The sequence below is a fragment of the Vicugna pacos genome, chromosome 30 (assembly GCF_048564905.1).
Source record: "Vicugna pacos chromosome 30, VicPac4, whole genome shotgun sequence".
Taxonomy (NCBI): Eukaryota; Metazoa; Chordata; class Mammalia; order Artiodactyla; family Camelidae; genus Vicugna; species Vicugna pacos.
In genome coordinates this window covers 16,569,402-16,592,223 of record NC_133016.1, presented here as the reverse complement: position 1 = coordinate 16,592,223, position 22,822 = coordinate 16,569,402, and the positions used below count along the sequence as shown (strand labels likewise).

General features: G+C 36.8%; 1 protein-coding gene across 1 annotated transcript in view; it reads left to right on the top strand.

Annotated features, from left to right (window-relative positions):
- The window catches only part of DCC (DCC netrin 1 receptor), a 619,636-nt gene that overhangs the window by 346,420 nt on the left and 250,394 nt on the right, over window positions 1–22,822 (top strand). Inside the window, exons 9-11 of the mRNA XM_072952215.1 lie at window positions 8,976–9,124; window positions 10,273–10,411; window positions 14,427–14,476. Coding sequence (XP_072808316.1) covers window positions 8,976–9,124; window positions 10,273–10,411; window positions 14,427–14,476 — 338 coding nt within the window. The remainder of the gene's footprint in view (window positions 1–8,975; window positions 9,125–10,272; window positions 10,412–14,426; window positions 14,477–22,822) is intronic.

Below are 22,822 nucleotides of genomic sequence, written 5' to 3'. Positions count from 1 at the left end.
AGTGAAGAAACTCATCCCCAACATGGGTGCAATGCTGTGATAGTCACCTGCGCCCCCCCTGCCCACGCCCACACACCTGCCCAGTCTAGCTCAGTCCAGTGTTTTCTGTCTAAGTGAACATGACTAGAAACCCCTAGCTGTGCAAGTCAGAAGTACACGAGTCATTCTTAATGCTCCCATCCTCTCGCTGCCCTACCTCCAGCCCATCAAATGTTGTTGATTTCTCCCTTCCATATAGCTCTCAATCCCTCCCTTTCTCTTTATGTCCCCCACCACTACTCTAAATCAAGCTGTGAACCTCTCTCTTCTGTACTGTAGAATATTCTCCCACCTGGTCTCCATTTGCCTCCATTCAAGTCTCTCTTTATGTAGTGGACAGAGTCCAAAATGATTAAATTTGGTACCCTTACAATTCTTAAAAATCAAAATCCTCCAAAGCCTTTAAAACCAAGTATGGACTCACCCTTGACAGTCTCTCCCAGCACATCGTGACCCCTCTCCTAGCTCTTTGTGGTCTCATCACCTTAGACTCAACGTTAAGGAAGGTTTCTTTGTTTCTTCTGTCAATTCTCACAATCCCTGGCATACTGTAAAAATTGGTAATATTTATTGAGCATTTCCTTGGTACCGTACACCATTCATAAATGATTTATTATTATTCTTCACAACAAACCCATGAAATATGTATTGATATTAACTCCATTTTTAAGATAAGAAAATTTAAGCTCAGGGCGGGGGTGGGAAAGGGTGTAGCACAGTGGCAGAATGCGTGCTTAACATGGATGAGGTCCTGGGTTCAACAGCCAGTACCTCCGTTAAAAAATAAATACCCCCCCCCAAAAAAAAACCTAGAAGGGGAAAAAAAAGAAAATATGTAATTTTTTTTAAAAAAGAAAATTTAAGCTCAAGAACATTACGTAGCTTGACCCCAGCCACGTAGCCTGAGCTGAAGGTACTGGATTTGAACCCACGATATCGGATTCTGGAGGCCACACTCTTTAGTGTTAAGTCTCTCTTCCCAAAACTTTATTAGATGAGATGTAACCTGGATCTGTGACTTCTGTGAAGCCTATGTGTTAGGAGAATAGAGTTCTAATTTTCTTCTTTAACTTAGGGTCCCTCCACAAAGAATCAGTTTACCCAAGGCAATTCCTTATCTTTTAAAGCCTGGAAATAGATAAACAATAAATGTCTTCCCCAAAGAGATGGTATCTTTTAAGGGAGGATCTTTTTGTCTTTATATAGAAAATCCTACTGACTTGACTGCCAGAGAAAAAGATTGCTGCTATTTTCTCCTCTAGTAAGCGGCAGCAGGGCTCTTTTATAAAAGCAATCCATACATGCCATTTATTAGCTCTATTAAAACTATAAACATCAAATATTGATTCTTCCCGTACTGACCAGAATACAAGCCAACTTTGAGAACAGTGGCTGGGATTTAGTTACATTATCACAATGGGAAATGCGCTGAGTTGCAGGTAAACTGATGACATCTGATTCTCTGATGCATCTCTATTGACTGAGAACTGACATGTTTGTGAGCAGAAATTCCATCCTGAAATATGTACGAGTCTCATATGAGTGTGTACAAGTCCCATATAAGTGTGAAGCAAGCAAGAGGCTTCTACGTGCCCTTCCTAGGGATTTCTGCCTGGGACTCTTTTGTAACAATTACGCATAAATGTATGGTCTGTGTAACAACAACAAAAGTAACCATGTGAAGTATTTTATGAGTAGATTGAAAGGCTTAACTTACATGTGTTATTGCACCACATCAGGCAAATCACTCTGTTACCAGGTGCTCTCTTTGTCATGTTTAGTTTGTAGACACAGTCCCAGGTTTGTAGACGCAATCCCAGTCCAGACTCACGCTACACCCTCCACGTGTATGGACTGCTGGTTTCCCATTTCCTTTTCACATACATCATCTCTTCATGTTCTTCTAACACTCTTGAGAAGTAAGAAGAGCAAATACTCTTTCCTCCAACTGTCTGATGACAGAAGCAAAATTTGGAAAAGTTTCAGAGACCTGATTTCCGGTAACAATAATACCAACTACTATATTATTGTGAAAACTTACTTTTCCATATAGCATCATATACAATAGAATTTCTGTGACAACCCCGTTATATAGAAATTACGAACCCATAAGAAAATAATGTGCAGAGTTTTGAAGTAATCTGGACTAAATCTATACTATTATTAAATAGAGGAGAGGGAGTTTTGAACCAAGACTCAAAATTAAGGTGTTTCATTCCCATCTGGGGTATTTCCTTTTTCACCAGTTATCTCAGAGATAGTTTACACCTTTCTACTATTTCTGTTTGGAATATCTCTAAAGTCCTTGATGTTTCTTAGAAAATTCATTTGAGTTTTGTTTTGTTTTGTTTTGTTTTGTTTCTGAACACTTGTCCCCAAACTAAAGCTCTGGAGACAAACATCTTGCAAAAAAGTAAATGAATTTTTTTTTAACTTTCTTCAAGTATCTTGAGACACACCACATTTTCCTAAAATTGGTAGAACATTATTTGATTTGCTGATAATGCTAATAAACTCGGAAAGCAATTTAATAATGGATAATTTCATGCCTGTGGGTTGTTTCCTGATTAATTTCCCATCATTAATTAGTTCATGTTGTAAGTAGTCTCATTATTTTTACTTAAAGATTCCCTCATCTGCAGCCTTCCCCAAACTATATAGTGTTTTTCTCTCCGTTGACCGACTTGTAAGTTCTTTTCCAAAAAGGCTATTATCAAGGCCATTAGTCATTAAACTCATTCACACCCATGTGTCCTGACTCACTGGATTCCTCCTCCACATCTGAACTCCCTCTCCTTCCTTTTTCCCATCAGTGCAATTTTCAGTTGTTGTTCAAGAAATATCCTTGACCAAACTTCCCCTAATGGTTCTCAATTACCATATTCTTCATCATCTGTCCACAGAGATGTTTTTTGTTTGTTTTGGTTTTTTATCTGTGCATGTGCTTTCTTTGTCCTAATAAGTTCCTGGAAAATCCCTACATAATAAAATATTTCACAGTACTAGAGATAGCCTTGTATGATAAACTCATAAAAGTATGATTAGACTTTAAAATCAGCTGGTGTTTTTATCTAAACTTTCAATCACAATGGAAGTAACCAAACCCAAGCTATTCTGGAGGGGCTGGAACTATTATGATAGGTTTACATGACATGAAGCCTTCAGTAATACAGAAATTTAAGCACATTTGGTTGAAACTTTTAAGTTTTTAACTTCAAAGCTGAGTATCTTTAGGTAAGTTTGCTATGTCGTGAAACCAGTTGCCTTACTTGGAAATCTCCAGTTTAGATGGTTTGAAACCTCAGTCAGGAGTCTACAGTACCCACTACACTTTTTATTTCTAGGCAATGCTAAGTTTTCTAAAGTGAAATTCAAAACACTCTATATACTTCACCAAGGCTATTACTGTTTGGTTGTGTTAGTGAAAAATTTGTTATCCTACTGAAAAGACCTTCTCTTGAGGTCCATCCTGTAATCGCTTTTATTGTAAAACTACTTCCAGTTAGAGGGTGAATCCCAAGGAGACTGCTTTCGAGATTGTTTTCTTCAGAGAGAATTATTCAAGTTTTTTTCCTACTACACTGTCAGAAATATCCATTATCTAATATATCGGCATACATGCATATGTACATGTTTATATATGTGTGATACGTAAGTCATATAAATCACACATATTTTATATATGTGTGTGTGCGTGTGTTTGTGTAAAGATACGTAAGTATATGTCCACAGGCACACAAACACACACACACACACACACGCACACATACACACACACTCTTAAGGACATAGTTGGGTATATCGTGATTTAGCAGATAGCCCCTATTAAAACCACATATAAAATGATCAGGTAATAACTGCTTCCGCCAACCAAATCTTGTCATACTCCTGTGGTTTTGTAATAGAAACCTACCCCATAGTTTGTGCTTCTCCCTTGCCAAATTACTGTCATATTTCCTAACTATGTATAGTTCTGTCAAGAATGGGTTTTATTGTGTTAATAATTACATTGCCTGCAGGCTTTTTGATGTTGCATTCCCCATACAGAATAGAAACAGATTTCATAGAAACATCATTAAAGCTGTTAACTACAGGAGAAAAAAAATCAAAGAGGCAATCAAAGCGTGCACTTTATTATCAATAAATGCAAATAGTTTCAGAAATGGTTTGCATTTGAAACATATTCAATGAGGCTGTCGTCGGCAGTGGAAGCTGTTGCTTAAATAAGAGCTTTGTGGCTTAAATCCATTTCGATCACTCCAGATAATTACTTAGATCCCTTGCTATCCATTTTTAAAAATGGCCTCAAGAATCATTTTTATATTAGCACATGGATGAAGAGGTAAACTCATCCTCAGCATTCTGGCCTGAATTAAGGACCCATGAATTATAGATCATTATTTGAATGACAACACGTGTGATCATTTTTTTTTCCAAATGCACTGTTACTCTAGTTCTTTAAAAAGAAAGAATTTGGGGGCTGTTAAATTAGTGATTTAGGAACATTGTGCTACACAGTCATTTTGAAAAGACTTTAAATAGTCAAGTGTTCAAACTACACAATCTCTGACACTAGCGTTTGTCTCCATTTTGGACTTCCAGCTGAGAAACATCAGTGTAGTGGTGAAAAGACAGAAGACACCCATCTCACTCAGTTTTATGATGACAGAGGCATGTCTTGATCCTTCTAAAGCTTTTTCTATGAAAACCTTATACTCACTCTTATTTGAAAGGGGTTATTTAAACTCCCAAGATATTTTTAGAAGCATATACTTGATAAATCATAATTCAGACTTTAGTCTGATTAATACAAATATCAAATTACTTACAGTACAGAGAAGCCAGGAAGGTAGACAAATAGATATTAGAATAGACACAGAGCCAGAGAGGGGAAAGGAAAATAAAATAAGATGTTAATTTGTATTTGCTGTTTGACTTCCTGATCATCAGAAACCTTAACATTTGGAAAACCTAAAATATTTGATGGGTTAAACCAGATGAATCCAAATGCATTTGATTTACCCATAATTTGGAAAATAAAATAGAAAAAATCTATGTCACAAATGTTTCAGCTTTTTAAAGAGCAGCATTTTATTGGTAGTTGAGGATACCTATTTAAAGTGAAATTATTGCCATATTTCTCATCATAAAATAATTAAAAATCACCAGAAATGATTTGATGATCAAGAATCACTGATTTTCAGAACCAAAACAAACCAAGAGTATTAACCAGTCCACTAGGAGCTGCCAATTAGGGCATCATAGACCTTAATGATGGAAAACAGATGTACCCTACACCTGTACATACTGCATTCTTGACAATATGCATGTAATTTTAAGGAGGTCCATGGACACTTTGATTCTTGATGCCAGTGACTGGTCTCTGTATGAGTAGGGACAAGAAATCATACCTTCTGACTCATCTTAATCAATTGTAGTTCTTTAAACTATGATCCTGTCTCTCTTCAGACACACACATACTAATATATAGAACACAAGCACACATCCTGTCATCAGTATGATTATGTGTGATAAATCGTGCTTTATTAAAGATTCAGCCAACTTTTATATGCCATTTTTGGGTTAACATGCTATAAGACCTCATTATAAAGTGCCCTGTTATACTATAAATATATATATATCTAGTCAGAAATTACTGTTCCCAGGGAAAATAGTGACATGTAATACATCTCACTTACTCCAACATAAGTATTTAATTTGTTCTTAGGTACAGGTGTTATAATGAATTTCTACTGTAATGCAATATTGAAATTTAAAAAGGTAGTTGGTTAGGTTGACATTGATTGATGAGTTTTTTGCATAGATTATGCATCTGTTCTGAAATCTTTCCATTCTTCGAAGAAAGACATAACTCGAATAGAGATGGAGAGAAATTAGATACAGTTTGCCACGAAATTATTGTCCAACTGAGGGGATCAGTGGGGATTATTAAAGACATCTTGGAAATGATGAGTGGTTAACCCTATTACGGTTCTTGACTGACATACTAAAATGTAATGAAATGGAAGGCTGAAGCTGTTAGCTGTATTGATTTCACATCTAATTTCCATTGCCGAACATCTTTGAGTCTCTTTTTCTCTTTCTCTCTAATATGCATATAATGACTCACATATGTTAAACTATGCAAGTTTTGTTTATATAATCGTGAATAAACATACAAGTACATATGTATACATACATACACACATGTACACACACATATTTCCACAATCAACATAAAATACGATGTATTATTCACAGACCTATGTTAGAGCTATTTAATTTGAAAGAGAAACATTAGGGAATTCAGGAATTTGAATTTCTAGTGCTGTTGTGAAGAAGAGTAAGCATTTAATAGCTTAAGTTGTTACCGAACCAAACTTGGATCTGCTTGCCTGTGCCCAGTAAAGCCAATCTACTGACACCAGCTTGTGGTGAAGGAAAGTACAGTGTATATTGCAGGATGTCAAGCAAGGAGAATGGGCAGCTCATGCTCAAAAGACCCAAACTTCTCGATGGCTTTCAGGGAAAGAGTTTAAAGACAAGGTGAGGGAGGGTGACTGATCAGCTCACACAATTCTCAGATTGGTTGGCTTTGAGGTGAATTTCACATCATCAGCCTTCTGGTTTCAGTGGTTCTAGGGTCTGTGTGCTTGTGGTCGCAGTTTTCATCTGGTGGGAGACTGCTCCCTGTAAAAAACAACTTAAGAATGTGTGTCATACCTTATCTGTATCTTCAGGGAACTGAGATTTCAGCGAGTCTGCTATATGGCTGGTTTATAGTCTAAATTGTTACCAGTTTCCTGGCCCAACAGCTATTCTTTGTTTCTACTTCTTCGCACTTCCTAGTTATTAACTCTCGAGCCAGCTTTTTGAGACTCAGGGTAGACCTGGAAGACTAAAGCTTTTCTACAAACAAGAGGCAGTCAGAGGATGTGTGGATTCAGGGGGAGGTCTGTCCCGGGAAGGCCTCATAGAGTCTCGCTTGGTTACAAATTGACACAATTGGAATACAGATGAGATTGAGATAAAAAAAAAGAAAAGTATTAATACGAGATGCAAAGTTTGATTTGCAGATATTAACTACTATATATAACATAGAAAACCAAGAAATTTCTCTGTATAGCACAGAGAACTATATTAAATATCTTGTAGTAACCTATAATGGAAAAGAATATGAAAACAAATGTGTGTGTGTATGTATGAATGAAACATTATGCTGTATACCAGAAACTGACAACATTGTAAACTGACTATACTTCAGTTTAAAAAAAAATAATGAACTGCACTGAAGTTGTTAGCTGTATTATTCATGCACACATTAATTCTTAGGAAATATGCACTAAAATATTTAGGGTTAAAGAACCCTGGTCAGTGCAACCTAACCTGGATGGATGGATGAATGAATACATGAATATTGAGAAAGAATGGCAAAGTTTATAGAGCAGTGTTAACAATGGGTAAATGGATAAAGGGAACATGGATATCCTATGTACTATTCTCCTTAATTTTCTTCTGTAGGTTTCAAATGATTTCTGAGTAAGTTTTTTAAGAAATTATGACCAATCATTTGTTAAGGTGAAAATAATGCAGTTGTAAATAAAGAGGATTCTCAGGCTTTGGGGACTGGTGAAGGTGACATTAAATACATGTTTCTGACATCAATATTTTTTTTCCAAAAAAATATGTGAGCAGTGATGCCTTATAGAGCTGGGTTCCGTGGAACAAATTCTGAAAGTGATCCAGAGACATAGGTTTTATGCTGATCTAAGGAGTATATCATCAGATATCATGTTAGCCAGGATTTCATATGCTATTTGACTAGGGAAGTTCAAACTCACAGAATTGCATTAGTGGTCTAAGATGTGTATCTCTCCAAAGCTAGCTGAGGGAAACACCCAGCCTGTCAAAGTATTCGTTACACCTGCAGTGGTGAGACTGTTTATTTTAGATTACAAAACTAACATGGTGGTTGCATTTTCCATTTTCAAACCATGTATTTATTTTCAGGTCTGTAAGCACAAGTTTTAAAAATACACAAATTCAAACTTTGCAAATTCTTAACTCATTTTACACCCTACCTGACCTGACCTTATATTAGGCTATGTGTAGTCTTTAATAATCCTGTTTGGTGTAACTGTCATATGTTTGCTGCAAACATATGATTTAATAACAAGGTGCTACCACAGACCCCACTTAACAGTATTGCATGAAACGCTGCATATGCACCATATTACCTTTCTGAAATCTGAAAATTTCTGGATCTAGAAACACATCTGAGCATAAGTGGTTTGGCTAAGCGATTGTGGACCTGTGCTGTCTAACTTCTTCAGTGAACAAGCTTCTTATCCTTGATTAAGTGAAGTAATAGTTATGAGAGAAAATGGTATACTAGAAAGCGAAAATTAAATCCTGAAATGAATTTAAAGGACCCAGATTTGGGCATGATTTTAAAACGATGACTTAAATAAAGACAACGTGGTAAATTATCCATAGCTGGGCTGCCTATTTGAATTATAAGTAGGATCATGATGTACAAGTATTCTAATTGCATTTTCCCTTTTCCTCCTGCAGTTATTAGCAGTACATAGGCAAAGGCTTACTGGCAAAGTGGAGCATTTTCCACACTGAGAATTTAGATTAAGGACCCCACTCTTCTGCCATTACCCTAGTCACTTACACTCCTTGACGAGTTTCCTCAACTGTAAAATGAAATAAGTAATTTAGATTAATATTAGTCCTCTTCTGAGTTTTGAGATTAAATGATTCTAAAATTTCATTACTTTGTATTTATAGTCTATGTTTGTATATTCTTACTCCATATGGTCCTAAAAATAGTACATGATACTATAATTTCCTTAGACTGCAAAAGATACTGTTCTGTTTGTTTTGAGAAAGGGAACCTTTTTGTGCTAATCAATTTCTTTTATAAACAGTGCAAGTTCCAGGGCCGGTGGAAAACCTGCAAGCTGTATCTACCTCACCTACCTCAATTCTTATTACCTGGGAACCCCCTGCCTATGCAAATGGTCCAGTCCAAGGTTACAGACTGTTCTGCACTGAGGTGTCCACGGGGAAGGAACAGGTAGGCAAGAGAATGGGCCCCACTCCTGCCATCTAAGGAATCAGATAAAGTAAAAGTAAATGAGTCTTTAAGGGAGACACATGGAACTTGACGATTCTATCGTGTGACATACATATGACCATTGAGATGTTCACTTCCAGGTGCTCAGCTTCATGTGGAAAAAGATGCATAGTGTGTAGTTAAATAGGAAAGACCCAGAAGTGACCTTAGGATAGTGGAGTTCTTACCATGTGTTGTGAATTTGCCAAGCATAGTGTGGTCTTCATGCTTCCACATGAACAGCATGATAGGTAATTTCTATTAAAAAAAATTTGCCTCAGTTCTATTCAGAAACAATTCTAAGTCCCAAGCTATAGCATAAAATAAGAATTATTAAGAGCTCCTCCTATGTAATCATTCCATGTTTTTGTTTGCTCACTATTCCCCTGCTATTTGCCACTTATGTCCACCTTTCTAAGCTATCCTTTTTCACTACACATTTTGGTCCTTCAATGATGCAATTCACCAATCCATTTTAAATAAATTAAAGAATATTGTTACACAAGATAGATGTGAGATATGAAGGGCTAAGTAATGGCTCTTCTAGAGTGAACTGGCCCTTATTTCTCAATGACCTTCACCTCCAGAACCTCATTTCCACAGCTGTGAAGTGCTGAAAACAATTCCAACATAACCTCACAGCATTTTGAGAGAGAACAATTGTGGCAAAATATCTGTCAGTTTCAAGAGCTGTGGGTGTATTTCATCCAGAGAAGGAAGAAATCTATTGTTTCCTGGTAAATTATTCCATTCAGGGGACAGGAGCCACTCTCAGTTCCCATGGATTTACAAGCTGCCTTCTGCTGTCAGAATTTTGGTGTGGGTGTCAATACCGCACACCATTCAATGAATTGGGTGGTGTTAAATAAATTGGAACTTAATGACTGTAAAACTAGCGTGGTGCTGTTTTAACTAGGACTCTACAGAGGGGTAGAGTGGGCTTTAGTGGGAGAGTATGTGTCACAGTTCAGATTTTACAACAACTCATAATAAGCCTAGAGTGTAGTTTTGTGAGGGTCTAATATCCAATTCATTGATTGCACAGAATGGCCACCATTTCTGCTTTAATGTGCCTCCTGAATAATGGTTCTGGTGTTTTATGTCTCCAGAATATAGAGGTTGATGGACTATCGTATAAGCTGGAAGGCCTGAAAAAATTTACGGAATATAGTCTTCGATTCCTAGCTTATAATCGCTACGGGCCGGGAGTGTCTACCGATGATGTAACTGTGGTCACGCTGTCTGATGGTAAGTTATAGACGGTGAATTTGACTCACATATTTGTTACAATAATGTAATAATGTTAGAGGTATGATTTTCAAGCTTTCCTAGCTTAAACTTTATGGGATATATTAGCATAAATTCGAAATTTGGCTAATTCACTCAAACTATCCATTACAGTCAAATTTAAACTTTGAAAAGATGTACTTTCTGAGTCACGGTGTCCAAATTAGTCATCTTCAAAGTGTGACTACGGCCTAAGGGCTCAAAATAGTTTTTTGTGATTTCCTTCATTCCTATAAATACAAACGCATTTGTGCATGTGTGTGGACTCATGTCCATGGGCATCTTTCTTTTATTTCTCCTCCTAAACTGGGGTAGATGATTAAAAGTGTGAGTGATGGACAGTCCTCCTACATAAACCTCTTAATCTGAAAACAAGCCAGGAAGATTTAGGCCAGATAATCCAGTATTGAAAATATTAAAACTGAATATGAAAATGTATAGTTTTATTTATACCTTGCCTAGCAAATGAAAGATTAGACATATTTTTTAAATACCATTAAAAAAAGAGGAAGAAATCTTCACGAGGAGAATGGATTTGACAAAGCAGTAGCTGAGGAAACTAGAGATCTAAGAAATGGGCGAGAACAGAATGTTGGAAAGTTTAATGAAAAGTGAAACCAGCACAGCAGAATATATGATATGGGGCCAGTGACAACTCAGGCAGGTGCAGAAATGCAGAGAAGTGACCTCCATGAATATTAAAAAGGCAGCACACTATTTCTTTTCAGCAATGGTTTCCAGTTGGTAGTTGTGATTCTATAAATTATTGATGTTTTTGAATTTCAAAAAAAAATGACTTTGTTTGTGATTCCTTGACCGATCCACCATTCTTTAATCTGGGAAAGTGTCTGGGTGGATATTTCATACAGTATCAGTGGAATGAGGAAGGGCATGAATATTTTTAAGGACAGCACAAAGACGACACAGGAGTAATGTTCATTTGCAATTTCAGTGTGAAAAATTTTTATGTGTGATACCACTTCAGGATCACTTTCAATTCTTAAGCCCATCCATCTGATTCTGTTATTGAAGACAGAACAGAATATTTATTGGCAGAATAAGTTACTTCACAACTTATAATTATGAAAATAAAAGGAAAACAAAGTGAATATTTTACATACTGTGTGTAGTATTTTTTCACACTCTGAACTGTAATTCTGTGGCCTTATTCTCCACTTTGGTTTTAAATGTCAGTCAGAAAGATAGATTATCACTCATAATCCAAGAATTATCATCGAGAAGATTTAGGATTTAGACAATGCCTGTCATGAAATAGAAGGATTTCCTGACCCTAATCCCACAAGTATCACTGTGCAAGGGACCCCAACTTCCGTCTGTCAGATGCATTTGATAGAAAAGGCGTGAACTTCAGGGACCCTAGGAGTGGGCACTCCAATCTCGTCTGCATTCATCTTTACAATCAAGTCACCTCTTTCACTTCAGTCTGATGTCCTCTCTTCTGAAGCTGTCCATGCTGAGATCACATACAGGTGAATTTAATTGCAATTAATAGTCACCTGCTTCCCAAGTCACCTGCTTCTTTATGACTTCCTGAGTCATAAAGCCCTCTTCTCCTTGCCTTTCGGGTTGTTATAAAAGGGAGATGTGAAAATTAAATGGCTGATCCCTATAAGCACCTAGAACACGTGCTTGGCATACATGTAAATGTTCTCTAAGCCAGTGTCTCTTTCTCTCATTATACTAACTGTTCCTTATTATGAGGGATAATGTATTTCATCTTTGTATCCCTCCTGACTCAGTAAATATTTATTGAATTAATCAGACAGTTCAGCCAAACCTATAAAAATGACTGTTAAGTATGGACACATCTTTAGGACTTCCTGTTTGTGTGACTAATTTAACCTGTGATGTGTCTAGATGCATGTGTTATAGAGAGCATTATACTTCCTGTAAGGCTAGAGAAATTCTTAGCATAAAAAAGTTATATTTGGGGGCAATGGAAAAGTGGAATAAAAGCAAAATGAAATGCAAGTAATTTATTTTTTCAATCAGTTATCCCCAAAGTATCCCTGTTATGCTATGATGCCTATAAAGAGTTTATCCTGGTGAGCTGTCATCTCTAGTTTAGCTCTGCTTTAATTTTTGGGAAGAAATCCTGTTTTTTGTTCAAATTCCTCCACCTAGTGTATCATTGGTTAACCGTCTTCCACTTCTTCAAACCATGGGGACTGGAGAGCATCATTCTAGGCAACCTAATATTTTGTATAGGACGGAATTAGTCTTGCCAATTTGTTCCCACTCTGTCTTGAACTAGTCAATGTGAATGGATTAGTAACAGATTTTATGAAGTAACATTTGTTGGTGTCCATGCCAGTCTGCCCTGTGTCCAAAAGCAGAGGGGCCAACAGCTGTAGGCATGTGCTTCTTAGAAACTGTTACCACTAATATTTACTGAGTGCTTTTCAGTGCAAGCCCCGCTCTCCGCACTTTGTGATACTGCGTTTCCCCTGCTTTACAGATGACAGAGCTAAGACAGGGGTCACAAAAGCTGGTTAGCAGCAGACCCAGGGCGTATAAGCTAGTAAGTAAAGAGGCAGGATTCAACGTGGAAACATACTGAGTTTCTCTTATTCTGTAATAAATGTCTCATATTAATTCCCTCAAGAAAAAAAGCTCGCTCATAACTATATATGTTATTTCAGCTCATAAATTATGCATATAGGACAGCACACACTTGCTAAGGGGAGGAGTTCATGTGACTGTATAGACTGTCTCTGGAGACTCATTTACAAATATGGGAACTTAATCCGCTCTGCAGAATGCCTCATCACCACTTGTTTTAAACCAACCTGTTCCACCACATTAAGAGGCGTTTCCAGGCCAAATGCCTCTGATTGGCTATAATGAACCTATTGTAAATGATTAATTGCTTGACATTTTGACGAGAAAAGCGATGAACTGTCTTTCCCCTCTGCCTCATGAAACAATGAAGCATTGTCAAACACAGGAAATAAAGAAAAGTCCCAACAGAGAATTGTAGATTCCACTCACTTCCACCAAGAGCCTCACTCTGTGGCACCTATTTATTTGTAAATCATAGGGAAATGGATAGTGAGAATGAGGAAACAGCGAATGATAACTAAAAATATTGGAGGAAAATATTTTTCACTTCCTTTCCTGACTATGTAGGACAAGATCTTTATTATTTTTGTGGTTCATCCGAGACATCTGGAATCGTGCTTGACACGTAAGTCATTCAGTGAATGGCTGTCTTTGAATTACTTCCGTGGTAGGATACTCACTTTTTGACATAGTAAAATATTCATTACAAGTATTATAAAGAGAGTTGTACATGTTCTTTCTTTCTCCTTCCATGAAGGAATGGAACAATCAGAATGCAAGTAAGAGAAATAAAACACCTAGAAAACCCACAAAGAAAAATAAATGGCTCCTTTGTTAATAGAATCGAGTCACCAAGTGCTGTTTAGTAACCTGCGCGCATCTGTGACACACAGGTTTAATTACACACCTACCACGTAAAAAGGGATGTATTTCTTCTCTTCACATTTTAAGAGATAATAAAGATTGCATTAAAGGGATTAAGCAACATGAGTGACCATTAGAATGACATATTTCATCATAAAACCATGCAGATCCTGAAATACACAGTATCTTAAGCCTTTAAAACCACTCCAGGAAATCTCCCGTGGATTTTTATTGGTTTCTCTGGGACGGTTATCACCAGAAAGCTGTAATGAAATGGTGGTATTTAGTATCTCAGCAGGTGCTTTCTTGCCTAACAGTTTTGAGGGCTCCCTAGATGGATAACTGGCCCCCCAAGCGAGAAAAAATAAACAATTATTTTTCATCTCTCCAGGAAAATCTTGAAGTGCCACCTGGAATCACCTACCTGATTATCATTATGAACTGTGAAAAAGACACGGTTTCACTTTTAAAAGAGTTTGTTTTTCATGGCTTTCGCAATGGCCATCTCACCTTGCTTTCTTTCTTTTAGTGCCGAGTGCCCCGCCTCAGAACATCTCCCTGGAAGTGGTTAACTCGAGGGTGAGTAGTGGAAACGTTTACAGATTCCTTGCCTTCACCTGGGTAGCACTGAGTCAGCCATCCGCTGTGTTGGGTGAATGGTGGTTTTCTTCCTTGTGATGAAATGTTCTAGAACAATGCAGTGAGTGGCCCTGATCCCACATCTTCCACCACACTGAAATTAATTAAAGGAAGGATTTGTTTGCTTCTAGTATACTTGATTTTTACAGATGTTACAAGGATTAAAGGCTATTCCACCAGGTAACAAAGTTGTCTGCGTGCCTATACTTACCAATATAGGGCGTAATGTGCTGGAAGGAGCAATTGAATGCAAGGATGAAACAAGCAATTAAAAGAGACAGGATAGAGAGAGACTTTGTTTCCTGGTAGACTTAATTAGAATAGAATATTTCATCATCATCCCTATTCTTTCCTTATGAATACAGACATTGAAGGCTGTTCTTGAAGTCTCATCAGGTTACAATTATAAAGCACTTTTGGCCAGTGATTAGTGTTTTCCTGGCCTGAGAAGTTGATATAACTTTCAAAAGGGTTTAAATTGGGCTACGTATTAGCTGAAGATAAGTAGTTTAATGGCAGAACCACTTCTCTAGAAATAGCTCGGTATTTCAAGTGTTTCTCACTCAGCGTTGGAAATAAGCCAAAGCCATGTAGTGGAGTGGAGCAGAAAAAGGTTGGTTTGGTTTGCCTGTGTCATCATCTGGTTGTGTGCACTCAGAAAAGTAATTTCACTGTCCCTGGGCCACAGGAGTTTGGCCTACCTGGTCTCTTAGTTCTTAGAGACAACAGAGAAATTATACGGATCTCAGAGAAGGTCATACTCTGGCTTTTAATCCTAGCTTTCCCTTGTAATAACTGTTTAAGATTTTAGAAAAGGTTCCAACCACAACAAACCTGAGTTTCTGTATTCATGTAGTGGAGGTGTTAATCTCTGCTTGATTGATTTATGATGGGGAAGCAGGAATACAGCACATGCAATGGATCTGACAGCGTCAGTAGCTGTTATTTCACTCACCATGTACTTCCTTGCCTTATTTTGCAGAAGTCTCTTATGAAGCCATATTTTGTGATTTTGATTAGACCTACATCTGTCAAATGAATTTATAGTTTAGAGCTAGTGAAAGGGCTCTAAAATTGTTTTCCTCTTATGTATTTTAGACACTATATTGGATAAGAATGAGTAAAACAAATTTAAAATTAGAAGGGAGAAAAATACATGAACTCAGGGAGGAAAAAATGAACAAAAGGAAAATAACCAGAAATAAACGCCGCCCTAAAAACGACACTGTTATTCACAACAGCATTAAATGTTTTGCAGATGTGCTATACAAATGAGAAGATTGCTAAATCAAAGTCAAGTGGATCTTTTTTTACAGTAATTGTAGGTTGCTAATGAATGAAACTTGGAGAACATACTGTTGCTTCTTTTGATTTCAATGACTCATTTTTATTAGAGTTTTTATCCACTTTACGTCTTTCCTTCAGGGCAGAACATAGACATTTCTCTGAGCTCTTTTCTGTGTATATGCGTGTATTCCTTAAAAGTCTACTCCTGCAAAGGAGGCATGTTTTCTTCTGAAGTGTGAATGAGGTATTATTGAATGGCCCTGCATGCTCACTCTATTTGAATATGAATTTATTCCCTTCCTGAAGAGGGAATTCTTTGGTTGCAAAATTGACTTTTTCAACTGCTTTATATATATGTATGTTTGTATACAAACATCACCGCCCATACTCTTCTGTGATCTACACTGCTTACAGCAGCCAAACAGAAACACCCTGCTTCCACCCACCTGATGTTGTCTCGGTAACGTTGCACTACGGAATTTAAGCTGTCCGTGAGCTTTACAGAATGAAGACCCAAGGCCCAGGCTCTGGAAAGCTGCTTTTTACTCTCCTCTCCATCCCCTGTTATCTTGTTTTCTAGCTTTTAAGGAATACAAATGTTTCTTCTTGGATTGCTAAGAAGAGGAAAGGAACTGACTGATCAAAACACTGTTGTATCATTCCTGGGATATTCTTACAGAGAAAGACAGTAACAATATTCTATTTTGATATTCTATTATTTGAGACAAAAGACAAGTTCTCAAATATGCTGATACTTGCCCCTGACTTCCATTTCAAGGAAGAAAATTTGCTTAAAAAGAAACGTTGTAGTTGAATGACTATTGTATTCTTTAGACTAACAGAATTACACCTTTTATATTATTCATTTTACTTGGGATTTTTATTTAATATGGAAGGAATAGTCACTAAAAATTTTTATTCTATATGATAGCTACAATTATGGAACATAATTGATCATTTTATTGACGGTCGATGAGGAAATTTGGTGGCGCTAATATGTTCACACACAGATGGCTCGGATTTCTGTACAGAACTGAGAAGTCACTACAAGGTATAAAATGACCTTTAGGGATATCTGTCATGGTTACGGCCACCTATAAACCAATTGGACCAAGACATCATGTTCCAGAGTATGCTAACAGAGAGGTCCTCATATATTTAAACAAAAGAGCCAAAGGGATTTTTGGAACTATGTTGTCTTTGAAAACTTAGTGTAATAGATTACCTTTATAATTCTAATCATAGAACAAACTAGATTCCCTTTCAACAGGCTGCCTGAGAACAGAAATTTTATTTTGAAGGAATGACTTGACCTCTAGATACTAGTTTTAGGTAATGGTTATGATGAGATGCTTATTTCTCATACTAATTTTTTTTCAAAGAAATAACATCTTTACCAAAAAAGAAAAAATCGTGGTTTCCAGTATGGACTTTAAAAAGTGACTTTTTATTGGGAAGGCTTTTTATAAGGATAATTTTCTTGAGATTTTACTTTGAGCCTCAATTATTATTTGAAGAAATAAATATTACGACTTAATTAGTTGACTGGTACATAACACACAGGCTTGCAGAATGCAAAGGGCTTATTAAGTCGGCCCTTGGCTATTTTCCGACATTTCAATACAGAGGTTCTCAGAAGAAGACATTTAGAGTATATTGAGATATAAGGTGTTTGACTCTTATTAGTTGCTCTTTGAGATCTTGGAAAGTCACTGTGCCTTGGTTTCACTTATTCTTTCAAACTTTACTGTGTACTTGCTCTGTATCATGTGTGTGTGTGTAAATAATGCTAGAGACATGACCCAGTCTTTGCCTTCTTGGAGCTCACACTTTCCTAAGAAAATCTGTGAGAGAAAATTCAGTTTCCATCTAACCACATTTAATCTACTGTAACTCTTCAAATTGACATTTTGTCCCCCCTTGAAAAAATGAGAGAGTTGGAGAGAATCTCTGAGGTCTCTTGTGGCTCCAGACATCTTTGATTTTATTTTCACTTGCTATACTTTTTCTCAATGATTTTACCTCTACAGAATTAGAGGAAATGGCACAAGCATATTGATTGAAGTATAATGGGTATTTACTTTATACTTCATCAACTGAGATATTTATCAGCTGAGCACTATCGGGAGGTTCGCAAGGAATGAAATATTAAAGCGTAAGGAAAAACAAAACCTAGTGTATCACCAGGAAGAGATTGCTGTGCAGGTTTGGATTTTTTTAGATGCACAATATTGGATCCTGTCCTTATATCACTGTGCACCTCTCTGTTGTGGAAATTCTTGTCCTTCATCTACGTGGATGTCGTTACCTTGCACTCCTGAAAGCGGGTACCCAGTTAATCCCTCACACTTCAACAGTGTGTGTGGTACCATCACCGCGACAGTACAAAATATGACTGGTCGTCTTCCTCCATCTTAAAGCATCTCATTCTCCTATGTTTCAGCATGACTTGGCTTGCTTACATAACTCAAAAGTTAGTTTAAAGATCATACAATTCCCTTCACCCAGAAACTACCCTAGAGGGAAATTAAAATAGCAACTTCCAATTTGAGAAAACAAACTGATCACTTTGACCCCAGATGTTTTACTGTTATTTATTTGTTGATGTGTTGATTGATTGATATCTTGATAATATAGAGGGAATCTTAAGTGTTGTATCACTGGATGGCCTCAGAGAGCCATGCTTCTGAAGATGTGGTATGACAGGAAGGGTTTCGACTACAGTCTCTGTCTTCTATGGTTGTGCTGTTGATAATCCTCCTTTCAACAGAAGTGACAGCCTAGTGGGTCATTTGCATCTGACTCTCCACTTGGATATTTCCTTGGTGGGTACTTTGAGCCTAAGTGTGAAAATAAGGAGAGGAGGAGAAACTGGAGGAATGGAAAACAAAGAGCCAGTGTGACTTAAGATGTTAATTTACAGGTCTTCCTTTTTTCTGTTTGTGAAATTGGGGTTGTCTTCTCTTGGCTGTTCAGGGGGCACTTGACTTTACGCTGCTCCTTGCTGCATCACAGTCACCTTGAAACCACACTGGTCTCACAGGTGTTCTGGGACCACTTCTGTTTCACCATGATTCTTATAAATGTCAATCTCCCTCTTCTGTGTTGTACAAAGGCCTCAGATAGCTCATGGGAAAAAAATTGTATTCTTTTTTTGTTTCTCTCTGAATTATTCTAAATCTTGCAAAAGGTACACTTCAGCCACTGAATTATTTGGATCCAGAGCTCTGAGACCTCCCCTCACAAATGTAGTAGTGGGTTTCTGAAATAAATTTAATATGGAGAAGGAGACATAGGACTTCGATGATTGATTCCATGTACAGATAAGTCAGAAAATTGCATTTACAATCATATTGACACATAACAAACTTCACACTGGTTTTTGTACTCAATCATAATGCCCAGAACATTTCTGCTTGGATATAGTATCTTGAATTCAGTTCAAGTAGATATAGATCTCTTATATTTATTTCAGTAACTGATGCCTTCATTGACCTATTCCATGACTTCTTTGAAAGTAGATAATACCCAGGGAACAGTGATTGAAACTGGGGAAGGGTGTGAGGGTAGGAGCATCGTTAAAACGATTTTTCCCAGTAGTTTGTGTGTGCGTGTGTGTGTGTGCGGCATGCACGCATGCACACACGTATGTATATATGTATATTAAAGTATAGTCAGTTTAAAATGTGTGTCAATTTCTGGTATACAGCACAGCTTCAGTCATACATGAATGTGCATATATTTGCTTTCATATTCTTTTTCACCATAAATTACTACAAGATACTGAATATAGTTCCCTGTGCTGTACAGTATGAACTTGCTGTTAATCTATTTTATATGTATTAGTATCTGCAAATCTCAGACTCCCAATTTATCCCTTCCCACCCTCTTTCCCCCTGGTACCATAAATTTGTTTTCTATGTCTGTGAGTCTATTTCTGTTTTGTAAATAAGTTTGTCTTTTTTTTTTTTAAGATTCCACATATAAGTGGTATCATAGGATGTTGTTCTTTCTCTTCCTGGCTTCACTTAGAATGACAATCTCCAGGTCCATCCATGTTGCTGCAAATGGCATTAGTTCCTCTTTATGGCTGAGTAGTATTCCATTGTATAAATATACCACAATTTCTTTATCTTGTCATCTGTCAGTGGACATTTAGGTTGTTTCCATGTGTTGGCTATTATAAATAGTGCTGCTATGAACTTTGGGGTGCATGTATCTTTTTGAATTAAGGTTCCTTCTGGATATATGCCCAGGAGTGGGATTGCTGGATCATATGGTAAGTCTAGTTTTAGCCTTTTGAGGCCTCTCCATACTGTTTTCCATAATGGCTACACTAAGCTACAGTCCCACCAGCAGTGTAGGAGGGTTCCCTTTTATCCACACCCTCTCCAGCATTTATCGTTCATGGACTTTTGAAGGATGGCCATTCTGACTGGTGTGAGGTGATATATCATTGTAGTTTTGATTTGCATTTCTCTGATAATTAGTGATATTGAACATTTTTTCATGTGTCTATTGGCCATTTGTATGTCTTCCTTGGAGAATTGCTTGTTTAGGTCTTCTGCCTATCTTTGGTTTGAGGTTTTTTGTTTTTTATTATTAAGGTGTGTGAGCTGTTTATATATTCTGGAAAGTAAGCCCTTGTCAGTCTCATGTTTTGCAAATATTTTCTCACATTCTATAAGTTGTGTTTTTGTTCTACTTTGTTTTGGTTTCCTTTGCTATGTAAAAGCTTGTAAGTTTAATTAGGTCCCATTTGTTAATTTTAGCTTTTATTTCTGTTGCCTGGGTAGACTGCCCTAGGAGAGTATTGTTAAGAATTATGTCAGAATGTTTTGCCTATGTTTTCTTCTAAGAGTTTTATAGTGTCTTGTCTTATATTTAAGTCTTTAAGCCATTTTGAGTTTATTTTTGTGTATGGTGTGAGGGAGTGTTCTGTTTTCATTGACTTACATGCAGCTGTCCAGTTATCCCAACACTTCAACATTTGCTGAAGAGACTGTCTAGTCTCTTGTCTACTCCATTGTATGTTCTTGCCTCCTTTGTCAAAAATGAATTGACCAAAAGTTGGTGGATTTATTTCTGGGCTTTCTGTTCTGTTCCATGGATCCCTTTGTCTGTTTTTGTACCAATACTACACTGTTTTGATCACTGTAGCTCTGTAGTATTGTGTGAATTCTGGGAGGGCTATTCCTCCAGCTTTATTATTTTTCTTCATTCTGCATCTTTTGTGATTCCATATAAGTTTTAGGATTGTTTGTTCTAATTCTGTGAAAAATGTCATGCGTAATTTGATGGGATTGCATTAAATCTGTAGATTGCCTTGGGTAGTATAGTCATTTTAACTATTAATTCTTCCAATCCAAGAACATGGGATATCTTTCCATTTCTTTAAGTCATCTTTATTTTCTTAGTCAACATTTTGTAGTTTTCCACTTATAAATCTTTCACTTCCTTAGTTAGAAAACTAGAGGCCAGTATTGTTGATGAACATAGATGCAAAAGTCCTCAACAAAATATTAGCAAACAGAATCCAACAACAAATAAAAAAGATGCACCATGATCAAGTTGGGTTCATCCCAGGGACACAAAGGTGGTTCAACATATGCAAATCGATCAATGTGATACACCACATCAACAGGAGAAAGGACTGAAATCACATGATCATCTCAATAGATGAAGAAAAAGTATTTGATAAAATTTAACACCCATTTATAATAAAAATTCTAACCAAAGTGGGTATAGAGGGAACATATCTCAACATAGTAAAAGCTATTTATGACAAACCTACAGCCAACATAATACTCAGTGGTGAGAAGTTGAAAGCCTTCCCGCTAAAATCTGAAACAAGACAAGGATGCCCGCTCGCACCACTTCTGTTCAATATGGTATTGGAAGTCCTAGCCATAGCGAGTAGACAAGAGAGATAAAAGGGATCCAAATTGGAAGAGAAGAGGTAAAATTGTCGTTATATGCAGATGACGTGATACTATATATAGAAAACCCTAAAGGCTCCATGCAGAAACTATTAGAGCTGGTAAAAGAATTCATTCATCAAGGTAGGAGAATACAAGATTAACATATTTATAGTTATTACAGTCGACTCTTCTTGGGTTTTTTTTTTGTCTAGAATTTGTAGAACAGACTGGATATAAAATTTTATATTATATTAAAAATCAAATAACATAATAATTCAATGAGACTCCCTGAAAAATAAAACTATGTTTTATCTTTTATTTGCATAGAACCCATTTTCAGCTATCTGCTTTCCTACTTTTTTGAAAAATACTTTTTTTATTGTGTTAAAGTATATGTAACATAAAATTTACCATTTTAACCATTATTAAGTGTACAGTTGAGTGGCTTACATTCACATTATTGTACAACCATCACCACCATGCATTGCCAGAACTCTTTTCATCTCAAGACTGAAACTCTGTACCCACTGTATAGAAATGCCCCATTTGTACATACACTTCTCTCAGGTTCTGGCAGCCATCATTCTACTTTCTGTATCCTGATTTATTTTCATAAAAGCGTGAGGAAACCAGTTCACGGAAGAGTTCCTTACTGCCTTTTCACTTTATCTTGTTAGAGAAATGGAACACTTTCAAAGCTTTAGGTCTTCACTTTCACAGGGAAATGAAGGATTTAATGAACCATCGTGGGTAGGAACATAGCCACATACTTTAATTAGCTGGTAAGAAACACTTCTCTTCCCAGCATTGATACTGCTTTCAGAATACTTCTGTTCCAAGATCCCACCTTTATGAATTATTTTTTTAATTGACTGATGAAGCCAACTGTCATAGTTAAAAATAAGGAACCAGAAATATATGCATGAGGTTGTTCTGAAGTGATTCTGGAAACAGTTTTGGTCACCAGCATCAGTTTTATATCCCATCACAATTTAGACCAGAGCTCCTAAACAGCCAGTGGCTAATTCAATCCTTTGATTTATTTTTGAAGTTCCAATAAGGCAACCATTTCCATCTT